The sequence below is a fragment of the Glandiceps talaboti genome, chromosome 15 (assembly GCF_964340395.1).
Source record: "Glandiceps talaboti chromosome 15, keGlaTala1.1, whole genome shotgun sequence".
NCBI classification, from domain to species: domain Eukaryota; kingdom Metazoa; phylum Hemichordata; class Enteropneusta; family Spengelidae; genus Glandiceps; species Glandiceps talaboti.
The window spans coordinates 10,728,971-10,744,295 of NC_135563.1; the positions used below are offsets into that span (position 1 = coordinate 10,728,971).

A 15,325-nucleotide genomic window follows, 5' to 3' on the forward strand; every position below is an offset into this window, starting at 1 on the left:
ACAGTCTGTAACTTGTGGTTTTGGTGGCTACTTTTGTATAAAGGGACAGTCTGAATGTGTTTTATGTCTGTTTAAAGAGGAACAGTCTGTAACTTTACTGTTTATTTTTGTTTCATATTGAAATATTCTCATTTCCTCTCAATATATAGAATTCAAATTTCATTGGTCCATGAAATAGAAGTATGAGTACTAATTAAACCTCACATTATTGCAGAACTGTGGTCTCAAAAAACAACTGACCGGATGTTTTTGCGACTGCCTTGCTAATATTGATTATTCATTGGCATGGAAATAGCGCAATCAATGGTTGCGAATCACCACCTGTATTCGTCTACCACCAGAAGGCGCTGGCAAAACTGCCAAGGCTAACTTGCAGAAGGCCTATTGAGAAGATGGAAAATGGAAGTAACCGAAATCTGCTGAGTACTACAAGTTTTATTTATGAATACAAATACATGTCATAATATTAACCTTTTCCACTCATCTGAATATGTACATGCACACACTGGGAATGTTCCTGCCAAGTGAGGCGTACATGTTTCCAACAGAGTAGTAAACTATTCATATACATTATGTACATACTTACCTCTATGTCTAGATCACTTGGTTCATTTAATGTCAATGGTAACACAGCTATCTTGTTGATACAGAATACATCACTTCCATCTGGTAAACATCCAACATGTGTTCTCTGTCGTATTAATAGCAACTTCCAGTCTGACTCTAGTAGTAATACAAACAAAGTACTGAATAAATTAACATAGAATTCATATTCATATCTGGATACAAATGTCAAATCTTTGCGGCACAGAAGAATGACATGTACATTTTCAGTAATATAAATAAGTGACAAACCATAGACCCTGGTGGAGGGTCTATGGAAAAACCAAAATTAGGTGTTCCTCTATCCCATAATATGTGGCAGTGAGACACCAGAATCTTGTGTTTCCCTATTTCTTATGGTATGGTAGTGAGACACCAGAATCTGGTGTTTTCTCCTATCCCTTTCATACTGTGTGGTAGTGAGACACTAAAATCTGGTGTTCCCCTATCCCATAATATGTGGTAGTGAGACACTAAAATCTGGTGTTCCCCTATCTCATAATATGTGATAGTGAGACAGCAAAATCTGGTGTTCCCCTATCTCATAATATGTAGTAGTGAGACACTAAAATCTGGTGTTCCGCTATCCCATAATATGTGGTAGTGAGACACTAAAATCTGGTGTTCCGCTATCTCATAATATGTGGTAGTGAGACACTAAAATCTGGTGTTCCGTTATCCCATAATATGTGGTAGTGAGACACCAAAATCTGGTGTTCCGTTATCCCATAATATGTGATAGTGAGACACTAAAATCTGGTGTTCCGTTATCCCATAATATGTGGTAGTGAGACACTAAAATCTGGTGTTCCGTTATCTCATAATATGTGATAGTGAGACACTAAAATCTGGTGTTCCCCTATCTCATAATATGTAGTAGTGAGACACTAAAATCTGGTGTTCCGCTATCCCATAATATGTGGTAGTGAGACACTAAAATCTGGTGTTCCGCTATCTCATAATATGTGGTAGTGAGACACTAAAATCTGGTGTTCCGTTATCCCATAATATGTGGTAGTGAGACACCAAAATCTGGTGTTCCGTTATCCCATAATATGTGATAGTGAGACACTAAAATCTGGTGTTCCGTTATCCCATAATATGTGGTAGTGAGACACTAAAATCTGGTGTTCCGTTATCTCATAATATGTGATAGTGAGACACTAAAATCTGGTGTTCCGTTATCTCATAATATGTGGTAGTGAGACACTAAAATCTGGTGTTCCGCTATCCCATAATATGTAGTAGTGAGACACTAAAATCTGGTGTTCCGTTATCCCATAATATGTGGTAGTGAGACACTAAAATCTGGTGTTCCGTTATCCCATAATATGTGAGTGAGACACTAAAATCTGGTGTTCCGTTATCTCATAATATGTGGTAGTGAGACACTAAAATCTGGTGTTCCCCTATCTCATAATATGTGGCAGTGAGACACCAGAATCTGGTGTTTCCCTATTTCTTATGGTGTGGTAGTGAGACATTAAAATCTGGTGTTCCCCTATCCCATAATATGTAGTAGTGAGACACTAAAATCTGGTGTTCCCCTATCTTATAATATGTGGTAGTGAGACACCAGAATCTGGTGTTTCCCTATTTCTTATGGTGTGGTAGTGAGACATTAAAATCTGGTGTTCCCCTATCCCATAATATGTGGTAGTGAGACACTAAAATCTGGTGTTCCCCTATCCCATAATATGTGGCAGTGAGACACTAAAATCTGGTGTTCCCCTATCCCATAATATGTGGTAATGAGACACCAAAAACTGGTGTTCCCCTATCTCATAATATGTGGCAGTGAGACACTAAAATCTGGTGTTCCCCTATCCCATAATATGTGGTAATGAGACACCAAAAACTGGTGTTTCGTTATCTCTTACTGCATGGTGATTGGTAAGAAAACTCAGACCCAAATTTAGACCCAAAACAACAAAAACTGTCCTTCATTTGTGATCATATTGCCCCTGAACCTTTTCGCATACATCGTATTGATAGCCGCTTTTTATTAATTAGAATGAAATAAAATGAACAACTACTATAATTAATGTAATTACATAAGACTGAATTAGTTGGCAATCTACAAATAGATAAATACAACCTGGGTCATTAACCTCACTACTAGAATTGTATCAGGTACAATAAGAGTGAATAATTAATACATGACCCTTTTGCTTGTTAACCAATAATTTGACAAGCAAATCTTATCAATTATTACAAACATGTATGTACCAGAGATTACTTGCACTGGTGTTCACACATACTAGTGGTATTTTCACTGCAGTGCACTATTGAAAACATGATTGCATACCTGCATGCAAATGATATGCAAATGAGGATGCGATCATTCGCTACACATGAAATCATGTGATCACGCTGTATGATTTTTATGGAAATTTGCCATTTCAGATAAACATATGTAATAATAACGGAACTCCATTCTAAATGAGTTTCGGTGTGGGTACTCGGGTACTCTCTGCGCTCCTGAAAGTACAGGCGCAGAGAACACTACAAGCACTTGTGCAATACCCCAAGTACGCCACACTTGCACTCATGTGTTGTGCGGTTCTGTCATATAATTATTCTGATGACTTTAATGTCCAAAAATTATTTTATTTCGGATGAAATTGTTTCTTTCAATCAACCAACAAAGAAAGAAAGAAACACTAAACAATGATATTTTAATATCTGAATATTTATTATCAATTCAAATAATTCATCCATCATTTTTATGGCTATAAATTTATTTCCATGTGCGATAATAAAAACAAAATCAGATGAGATTGCAATGGCTATACTATTCTCCCGTTCCTCTTTATTTTCTAGGTTGTTTGTGTTCAATAAAATATTGTTAGCTATTTGTTATCATGTGTATGGATAGGCCATATGGATGAGAATCGGGTAAATTTTTAATATCGATCAAATGATTCTTTTATGTTTTTCCTCTTGTGAAAATAATATCAAACAACATTTACCAAGTCCTTGTTTGTATTAAACTGAATTAATTGCAAAAAATTAAGAAATGTATAAATATTCGTTAACGTAGAGAAACAACCAACTTTTTACTAATTTTTTAGCTTTCTGCGATTTATTGAGTTACACACAAAGACTCAGTCTATGTTGTTTAACATTGATTTTTCAAGTAGGAAAACACAGTAAAGTTCTTTCATGAAATAAAAATTCAAAATGAGTACTAATTTGTCATCCATATGGTCACTTTAAGACTAACGTCTAGTAGCTGTCTAAAATAAGTGTAACATATCTCTTTTTAAGTTGTTCAGAGTATCAGTATGACAGACTGTGACACAAATAAAACAGAAAGCTGTTAGCTAATAGCAAAGTCAATTATCAACACGTCAAATTTCTAGTGTTCAAGACATTTAATCATCCGCTTGCTACAATAAATATGTCAGGGGTGTTTGTTGCCTCATTAGTATTTACATCATGTAACCACTGCATTGAGGACTTACACTACCAGGGTGCCATATGGTGGAGATGGTGAAACCCATAGTAAACTGATCAGTCAGTCAGGAAAATTACAAAAATTACCAAAATAGGTTTTTTTACATTCTTAGATACTAAAATAGTAGTTACAAAATTTTATATATTAAATTGGGGTTTGCATTTTAGTTTTTAAACTAGAGCTTTTAAATTTAAGCTTTTTAAACTAGGGTGTTAACATTTCAGGTATTACAATATTATTTCTTTAATTTTAGTACTAAAATAGATTTTGCCTTTAAGCTACTAAAAATATATATATTTCAGAATCTTTTTTTTTTTGTAAGTGCTTTTTGCTTTTAAGCTACTAGATCATATTGTTGCATGTGCTCCGTCACCTTAGTGAGGTTCTACCATATTTTACAGCATACCCAATTTACAACAATACATGACAAACCAAGCTGTATAATTTACACCGGAATATATTCATTACCCTCATACAACCGGGAAAGATGATGGTGGTATGCACACATTGCATATGTGGTATTACTTGTCAAATCTATAAATAATACCAGTATATTTGATATATATTCAGACTTTCTTTGATATTCCGACCTCATATTTTAATTTTGACGGGCACTGTTTTATGGTGGTGAGGTGTGTACACATGTATGTGTTATTACATGCTCAGACACACTGTCCTAGTTGGTGGTTGAATAAGGGGGTGGCTCGGTGTCTATAGCATACATGTAGGTGTATGTGTTATACCACTAATCAATGGATTCAATTTCAATTTTCAAATCAAAAGAATTTATATGGTGCCAAAATCCAATACAACATAATGTTTTATGGTGCTGAACTGGAGAAATAGTAAATCAATGTTAAAGTTAGAAAGCTCTTGCAAACAGATGTGTCTTTATGTCCTTATTGAATTTATCAAAAGAGGATGGTGAACAAAGTTCAAAAAAGCCAGGAGTTTTTTAGATATTGATGAGACAGACAGACAGACAGACAGACAGACAGACAGACGGACGGACGGACGGACGGACGGACGGACGGACGGACGGACGGACGGACGGACAGACAGACAGACAGACAGACAGACAGACAGACAGACAGACAGACAGACAGACAGGCAGGCAGGTAGACAGACAGACAGACAGACAGGCAGGCAGGCAGGTAGACAGACAGGCAGACAGACAGACAGACAGACAGACAGACAGACAGACAGACACACAGACAGACACACACACACAGACACACAGACAGACACACACACACACACATACACACACACACACACACACACACACACACACACACACACACACACACACACACAGACAGACAGACAGACAGACAGACAGACAGACAGATGCCTGGTATCTCTTAAGCTCCTTCTTGGGGGCTGAAAATCCATTTAAATTTATTTCAGTGTTTTTATTATATGGATAACAAATAAGTAAACTACCAAGTTTCACAGTCAAAGTGTTTAAAACCAAAATAAAGGTATACATGCATGTTAAACTATACATTTGAACTAAATTTTTACCATCTCTGACTGTTACTCAAGTGATACAACCTTTGTGCAAAAAACCCACTGCACTTGGCCTCAGTGTGGTGATGTAACTATTGATCCATTTAGACTCGGCTCTTTGTAATTTATAGAACATTTATAGAAAGTCTATCAGGCTCCACTCAATACGTCATAAGGACACACTGAGTCTTGGCCTCAATTGCATTTGATTACATTCAGAGGCTGTCTTGGTAACTACTTGCTGTGTTCAGATAGGTGACTGCCATTCAAGTGGTCAAATTACTCCATTTACGTATACATAATATACGCCATACTCATATTATAAATTCCTTCATATGTCATTATGGTTTTCGGTTACTCATAATTACATATAAATGCTACCAATCATTTTTACTATATTTTCATCCTTTTTTTTGTTAATTTTCTTCAATCTAGGTCAAGTGCAGTATAACTGACCTGCTATAAATGACCTTGTCCTTAGAAATTTATCCAATGAAATATTTTGATTTTGTTAATTTTCTATCTCCACAAGCATATTCTTTATGGTTGAAAAAACTGTGATATTTACCTTTTCAGCAGTTAAGGAGTACAAAAACAGCTTGAATCTTTGACTACATGTAGTTATTTATGATAGCGCCTCAGCGGGCTCTTTTCAAGAATTTTGAATCAAATACTTATATTTCACTGTTTCAAAGAATAAATCCAACTGGGGTAGAAAATGCTAACCTGTCACATTAGTTAACTGCATGCCACATTTTTTCCAGATTTCTCATATTGAACCAGGTTATTTTCATGTCTAAGACAGTTACTGTGGTAACATAAACCTACATATTTTCGTTATTAGAAAATTCTGCACAATTTTCAGTCTTCAGCTAGTGCTCGGAGATTAATTTTCACCAGACTGGTTACCAGGTACATTGTGTTCGTGTACAAGAAGGTATTTTCGTCACTACCTATTCTTGGGGGGGGGGGGGGGGGGGGGGGTGTCCTAGCATATTAAAATTACCATATGGATGAGGATTGGGGTATTTATTTTGGATTTTTAATTTATAAAATAATTTTATCATGGCTTCCTACAATGTGAAACAACATATGCCAAATCCCTGTTGGTAACTCAATAAATTGGAAAACATTAATAAATGTGCATTCTCACAAACCAGAGCTGTTATTTTTTTATTTTATTTTTATTTGCGCATTAAGAACAATGCTGTAAAACAAGCCATGGTTTGCGACAATGTAAATGTGTAAACTGTTTGTTATTGTACATACAATAACAAACTTTTTACACATATTTTAGCTTTTTGCAATGTATTGAGTTACAAACACAGACTGGTCTATGCTGTTTCACACTGATTTCGTAAGTACAAAACCATAATAATTTAATTGTTTTATATATTAAAAGTCCAAAATAAATACCCAATCCTTATCCATATGGTCACTTTAAGTCTTCAGTGAAAATTTCCAGGTGATAATATCTGTGGCTAGGTTTGATATGTAAAATATATCAATATGCAAGATTCACTTTATTACAACTTTCTTATTACTGACATTGATTGAAAACAGTATGTGTTACACATGTACATTATTTTGTATTTTTATCTTTCCGATCATCCTATTATTCTCCGTTTACCCAGGAAAGCCGGTATTTTGCATGCAAAAATTCAAATTTCTGTTGCCATCAGTGCTCGTACAGGTTCATGGGATTTTACTAATATCCAAATCTCCTATAAAACCTTATGAAATTTGAATTCTGATACATGTACACATACATAAGGTATCATTGTGGTCATCCAGATTGGAAGATGACGCAGGGATGAATATTTCATGTTAAAATGTGGTGTGTCTGTCATACCATGTAATGATGATACTTTTGATACTTTGGTGATCCATTGACTTTTATTTTGAATTTTATCTAATGATAGCCTGGAATCCATTGCTTCCTTACAAAATCTAACCCTGATACCAGGGTCGATAACCTTGACAAAACAAAATTGTGGCTAACTGGCACTATTAAATAATCCCACACAAAATAATCAAGTTCAAACCAGCCATGGGAGATACTTCCGCTAACTAAAAACTTGATCTAACAACTCATTGTTGGTTATCTGGTAAAAGAAATATCATACACTTGCTTGATATAATATTGACGGTGTTCAGAGTCACCTTCCCCATTATTATATTATGCAGTTATGTGCAACGGTGTCCTAGCAAATACACACCCGGCAACAACAAAAATAGAATGTGTGTGCATTCCACTGATATGTGCATGATGTATATACAGACAGCAAAAATAACTGCCTCATACATTTATCATTATGACATACCACAAACATTGCTTTCATGGGATGATATCACAAATTATTACAAATAATCTGTGATTCAAACTATTTGAGAATTGTTTATGATTTCAAGAATAGGACATTAAAACAATATTCACTTTTTGAACAGTTTATTAGCAATGAATGCAACATTCCCGTTTTGTCAACTATGGACCTTGATCACGCAATGATTTATTTATCAGCATCAAAATATCTCTATCCGAAAGTACTTCAAAGTACGCAACAAAGGGGAGAAAACCACAGGACTAACAGTCTATTCAGCAAATGTATGCCTACATCATGATTGTCCTCAAATCAAGATGTATACAAATAAAAGTACATGCCATACAGATTCTATTCAATTCACACAGGTTTTCTCATTTTAATAAGTAAATTATTATACCCGTCAATCTTCATTTCCGATGCTTGGTGACCATGTGATAAAATTACACCTCCAAACAATACCACAATGACATGACAAATCCATTCAAACCTGACACAAAGGTTTGTCAAGGTTGTCTCCTCACAGACCTCTATCATGATGAATAGCATGATATGTTAATAACACTCAGTCACCTTGTGTGAGTTATCTCTTTCCTTGCACGCACCTGATATACTGTAAATCATGATGCATTCCTCAATATCTAATTTTAGCTAAGGTATAAAAATTAAAATTAAAAATGGTTGGGTGTATTTCCTGTTGTCAATGGTGTTATATAACTAGTGATTCTAATGAATGAATGAATTTTAGATTTAGATTATCAGGGACACAGTTTGCAGTTACTATACTATCGCTGTTATTGTATATATTATACAACTAAATGAACATCTGTATGTACTATTAGTAGATAGTCACTGTAACATACACACAAAATGCCATTGTTGCATAGTCCTTGTCAGCAGTTTTTGACTTATGTAGCTTCCACAGAGACGCAGACACGCAGGCAGACAGACAGACAGACAGACAGACAGACAGACAGACAGACAGACACACAGACAGACACACAGACAGACAGACAGACAGACAGACAGACACACAGACACACAAACACACATACTGGGTGGGTGGGCAGCAGGCAGGCAGGCAAATGAGACAGACAGACAGACAGACAGACAGACAGACAGACAGACAGACAGACAGACAGACAGACAGACAGACAGACAGACAGACAGACAGACAGACAAAGACTGACACTGCACAAGTACTGAACCTAATATTCAGATTTATAAATGCGCTAAAATTGATTCTTCTGACTCTTTGACAGGTCAAAAATATTGACAGCCAACTTTTGAGATTGTAAATCAGTATTTCATATGTAGTATACTCAACAACTAAACATAACTACATGCTGTTATAGAGAGGGATATTACTATCACTAAGGTTTAGGCATGACGCAAACGTACAGTCATGTAGATATGTAGATATTTCTCTTCATTACTAACACTCAATTCTGCTTATATCAATTTCATAAATATCTCTTCCATCACACTCTGCTACAATTAGTTGGAAACAGTTTTTCATAGGAACAGAATGCTATCTCTGTTGTTGTAAAATGTCAACACACAGCCTGCTCACAGGAATACCACAAATTTTATTGTATGAACATTTCTCTTCATCCAAAAAGTAATACTTAAAATATTTCAAATTTTTCAACCATAAATTATTTTGTGTGCTTGTCTACAACAAATTTGATGTAAAATCCCTTTAGTCTTTAAGTGTTTATTGTATAAGCTCGTTATTCTTCAAATATTTTAGGTAAAGGCCCTTTCATTGTCGCAAAAGTTTTAGAGGTCCAAGAGTTAAAGACCCATGTTTCAGTCCCAGGTCCTTGCATTAGTGCTATCTTATCAGTGGCGTAATAAGGATTAGATACGAGAATAAATGTTCATGGACTCTGAGTTCATACTTAATAATGAACATTTCTACTCACACTCAGAGTCAAAATATTCTTGCAAGTAAATCCCAAATTTTCGTTGACATCTCATCGGCATCGCCAGAAGTGTACTACATTAGATAAACATAGAATCATTCTTTTGTTCATGGGCAATTTTTCCTTTAGCTAATGTTTTTCCTACATATAAGTTTTCATCCTAATTGAAAACTTGGCATTTAAATATCCAAACATTTCTGATTTCAACACATTTTGTGTAAAGACTGTACTATAAGTTAAAGGGCCTTTAGTCATAAATTTCTTAAAAATAAAGGCCACCTAAGCTGACAACTGTTTACAGTACATGCCCTTTTAGTTTTCGATTGTTTGATATAAAGCCCCCCCCCCCCCCCCCCCCCCCCCCCCATCAGTCTCTATCTGCTTTGAATAAAGGTTTTTTACTTATGGTAGAATTCACAAGATATATAAAGCGGATTAAAATTAAATGAAAGCAGTGAGCTGTGAGTGCCAACAATGTCAGGGGAGAAATTATAAAAATGTTATATAAAATAGACATATGTAATTAAAAACTATATGACTTATGTGATTTTCTAAATATATGTAAGCTGGTAACAACAGACAAAAATCCAGTCAAACTGTTTATGAAAATATACCCTATTGTGACTCTAACTACAAATAAATAGTTCTGATTCTCTCCTTCCACGAACAATAAATAATAGTCAATGCCGTAAGACCTTTCACCGATATATCTTTTAATCGTAAGAGTTCTATGTATACATCTTTTGTGATCTTTGTTCTTTGCTGTAACTTTACAAAATCAATCTTCTGGAAGCTGATGGATGATGTCATTTCATGTGTTGTATTATCTCATTTTGTTGACGTGATCTCTGTCTTCTTGTACTAAGGCTGACTAAACTTAGAAGCATGTCCTTCAGGCAGCTGAACACTATGACTGGAATTCACTCTTGTAGAAAAAAGCTGTTTTCTAATTTCTACAGATAAAATTTGGATTTATGAACAAATTAATGAATGAATGAATGAATGAATGAATGAATGAATGAATGGATGGATGGATGGATGAATGAATGAATGAATGGACAGACGGGCAGATGGACGGACGGACGGACGGACACACGGACAATTGAACGAATGAATGAATGAATGGATGGATGGATGGACAAATGAATGAATGAATATATGAAAGAACGGATGGATGGATGAATGGATGGATGGATGGATGGATGGACGGACGAATGAATGAATAAATGAATAAATGAATGAATGAATGAATGAATGAATGAATGAATGAATGAACGAATGAATGAATCTTTATTTACCTACAAATAACAGAGAACGAAATCCTATTCACTTTGGACAAGTATGTACTCTCCAAAGAATAGGAGAGAAGCTAGAAAATAGTCATATCTCTACTAATAGAGTCTAGCCACTCAGATACATCCATCAATTAACAGCTGATGTTCTCGTGAAAAAATACTAACGCGAGAGCCTGAGCTAGAATTCCTGGCCTTTAAACGTAAAGGTTTGAATTCAGTCGTAGCATCTATTTGTAAATTATCCATGTCATGCCATGTTGTGCAAAAGTTAATGATAGCACTACTACTACAATCATAGAAACATAATATCAATTTTATCATCATCAAAGAATATAGTTGGGGATACTGTGACAGAACTCCATGACATGTGATTGTAAGTATGGCGTACTTAGGATATTTGCATGAATGCTTGCAGTGTTCTCGGCAATCGTACTTCACGATCATTCATAGCTAGTGAAAGTGCAGCAGAAAACACTGCAAGCATACATGCAAATACCCCTGAGTACCCACACTGGAACCCACATGGCATGGGGTTCTGTTATTAGTACAAATGTTTATCTGAAATGGTAAATTTCTGTAAAATTCACAGGTGCAATCACATGATTTTTTGTGTGTAAGGAATCATAGTGCCCTCATTTGCATATCATTTGCATGCAGGTATGCAATAATGTTTTTCGGTATTGCACTGCACTGCTAGAACCACTAATAATATGCATCAACACCAGTACAAGTAATCACTGGTACATATATACTAATAATGTGAACTATCTTACGATATAAGATTTCAGTGGACAAAGTGAAAGACAAACATCTTTAAATCAGAACACATTACCAATCAAATGATGGATAGATTTTAAGTGGGAAAGACATAAATGTTGTAAATTGGAAGTTGAACACACTACAATTGGTCAAATGATGACAAGATTTCAGTAGACAGAATGACAGGATAAAGACTAAAATGGCATGAGATACTGGTTGTAATATATTAAAGTTGTATGAGTCATCAATACAGGTAGAGTGAATCAAGTGCACTGACCTGTCTATAAACAAATGACAATTTTCACAGGTACAATATCCTGTACATAGTCTGTGCACTGTGAGGATGTGACAACTGCATCATGTCTAAGTATGCTTAGATTAGACAAACATGCATGGTTGCTAGGAAATGTACATGGTTTTAATTATGTGGCCAAGAATTTGACATTTGAAAACTACAATTTTGACTAGTTTATATAAGAAGATATTTACTTCCAGACAAGTTTTTAGTGACATTTCTTTGCTAAATGTATTTATGGTATACCTGGTGCTCTTTAGAAAGAGTTTCCTGTAATATCTTCCTTGGATAACTAGTGTATATGGCTGTCAGCTGATTTCCTGGAATATAGATTCCTAAGACAGTGTACATACATGTATGTTGGCAGGCTTTAGCTGATTTCCCAGAAAATAGACTCACTCATGAGCGAGTCTTGGAGTAAAATAGATATTTTTTAAAACATTCAGTCTACTTTTTCCCCAGCACACAGTTAATAACTGTGTGGTGGGGGAAAATGTTGACTGTCATTATCAACGCAAAAATTGATGTTAATCATTGAATGTTTTAAATTATCAATATTACTCCAAGTATTTTATGTCTTTACTCAGACAGAGTAACTCCCACAGCCTGCCAACACATCTATAAATCTTTCACTTCAACAGTAACTTATCATGACTTCGTGTTTTATATTCTACTATCATAACATTCAGAATATAAGATGTCTTCGGTATACTATAAGTTAGCTGATCTTAGAAAGTGACTGATCTGAAATGACCTTTTGCTGCTGGGTGTCAAGTTAGGGAATGTTACATGTAAAATCAACACAAATGGAAATGACACTAGGATTACATAGTAGTGATTATAGTTGACTCTTGTAAATCCTGAATGTATATTAAAAGGCTATGAAGAGCTGTACCAATACCTACCGTTATGTGATACATGTTGTACATATAATGCATAGTGAAAAGCTCTTCTACTAGCCTAGAGTCACACGATCGTGTGGAGATTTCTGGCTGTCACCTTTCGCCTACCCACCTAGCATTTCGCTAACGGTTGTGTACTCAAACGTTGAAACCTAGAATTTGATTACGATTTCCTGCAGCAATTGCTGAATACTGTAATCATGTTAAAAACTGCACAGCTCAACCCAGGTCCCTCTGAGTTGGTGCTAATCAATTGTAACACTACTGACGTCATCTCACAACGAGAAAAAATATAAACCCAGTAAGTATTTGCACCTGCTTTCTGGCTAAAGCTTCATTAAGTAAAAGACCGTTAGCAAAATGTTAGCCAGTAGAGAATATCCCCACATGACATTGACTGGACTCTAGACTATAGCGCCCCAGGTAAATACAGCATATGATACATACTGTACACATCACTCATATTTGTGAGTTATTCCATTTCACTGGTAATGCAAACATTCAATATAAACATTACACTTGATCAAACACTATAATATTTGAAAACAAACAGATAGTATTTATATTTCTGTAAGTTGCAAACATTTAAAGACATATCCACACAAAATCTAGACTTCACCTATATTTGTTATCATGACATAAACAATTTATAATGGTTTCTAGGGGACACCAAATTATGGATATATGTTTTAAATCATTTTGTCAACTTTGGTATATTTACACAGAACAATGATATGTAGGTGTATTCCAAATGATAGATAGGTTTTCTGGAGATAAGGTGATCGAAGACAAATGGGGAATGAATGACCTTGTAAAACCTTGATAGATGATCACATGCAAGAATCCTTGCAAACATACGTGTATATATATAACCTCTGGAAATGTCCTGATATAATCATATCCTGCCTTTATGCAAAGAAACCAATCTGATTGAAACTAAAACGTTACTTTCAGAATCATAAAGACGGTTTATGGCAACCAAGAACACTAAAAAATGTGGACCAATCCAACACCTGACCTGTTTAAGTACTTGATGATATGATTTGACAGTTAAACAATGGCACTGTAAAAATCATGATATTGGCGCCATACATGTAACCACTGAAAATCACAATACTGGCTATCTGGCACCACAACTTAAGCAACTGCACATGAGCAAAGACAATAAAGTCTATAATTTAAGGAAAGAGCCATATGACAGAACCCCATGATCCGTGAGTACAAGTGTGGTGTACTTGGGGTATTCACACAAGTGCCTGCAGTGTTTGCTGCAATTGTATTTTCTTGAGAGTAGAGACTGCAACCATGAGTGCAAATATCCCTGAGTACCCACACTGGCAATCATGTAGCATGTGGTTCTGTTATTTCTACTTGTTATCATGACATATGTCATCCAAAGCAGCAAATTTCCATGAAAAATCACACTGTGCGATCATATGATTTCATGTACAAGGAACAATTGTGCATTCCTTTGCATATAATTTATGCACATACATGTATGCAATAATGTTTTCTGCTTTCAGTATTGCACTGCAGTGCAAATACCATTTGTATATGAACACATCGGTACAAATAATTACTGTTACATAACTTTTACTTTCACTTAAAGACTGCTGGTTTTGTAAAAAAAACTGTTATTATAAAAAATTACACTGTATTAAGATAAGTCCTGTTGTTCAGCCCTATCAGGCTTCAGTTCTTAATCACGATGAGTGCTGGCTGATAGTGTGGCTTGAATGTCTGTATCTTACAGTCTAATAAAAAATCTGATTACACTTTAAAATTGAACTTGAAGTTACCAAAACCATGATAAAATATAGTTTGTCATTTTTATTTTATATTTTTATACTTTACTCAATGTTGTGAAAATGGTATGACAGAATCGAGAGGATGGAGGTGGGGGTTACTCACATATGAAGGGCATATACATAATGTCTGCAGTTTTGACACCTAACCCCCCCCCCCCACACACACACACACACACACACACACTTTTTCAACTCATGTAGACTTTTGGTGCTTGGTATTTAAAAGCAGTCATGTTCACAAAACAATTCTACATGAAATTAGTGGATTCATCACTGTCAATGATACCTGTTAAGCGCTATACTCATAGGAAGTGATTTGACTTTGGTCTATATGTTGTGGTTATGCCATATCTATCAGTATCACACTATGCGGAAGTTTCTTCCGGGCGTGGGGGTGGGTGGGGAGTAATTTCCATTTTGGCCAAATAGATTAGAAAAATAT

At 35.3% G+C, this 15,325-nt stretch overlaps 1 protein-coding gene across 1 annotated transcript in view; it reads right to left on the reverse strand.

Moving 5' to 3' along the window:
- Positions 1–15,325, reverse strand: part of LOC144446373 (phosphatidylinositide phosphatase SAC2-like) — a 46,559-nt gene that overhangs the window by 30,070 nt on the left and 1,164 nt on the right. The window contains exon 3 of the mRNA XM_078136119.1: positions 587–723. Coding sequence (XP_077992245.1) covers positions 587–723 — 137 coding nt within the window. The remainder of the gene's footprint in view (positions 1–586; positions 724–15,325) is intronic.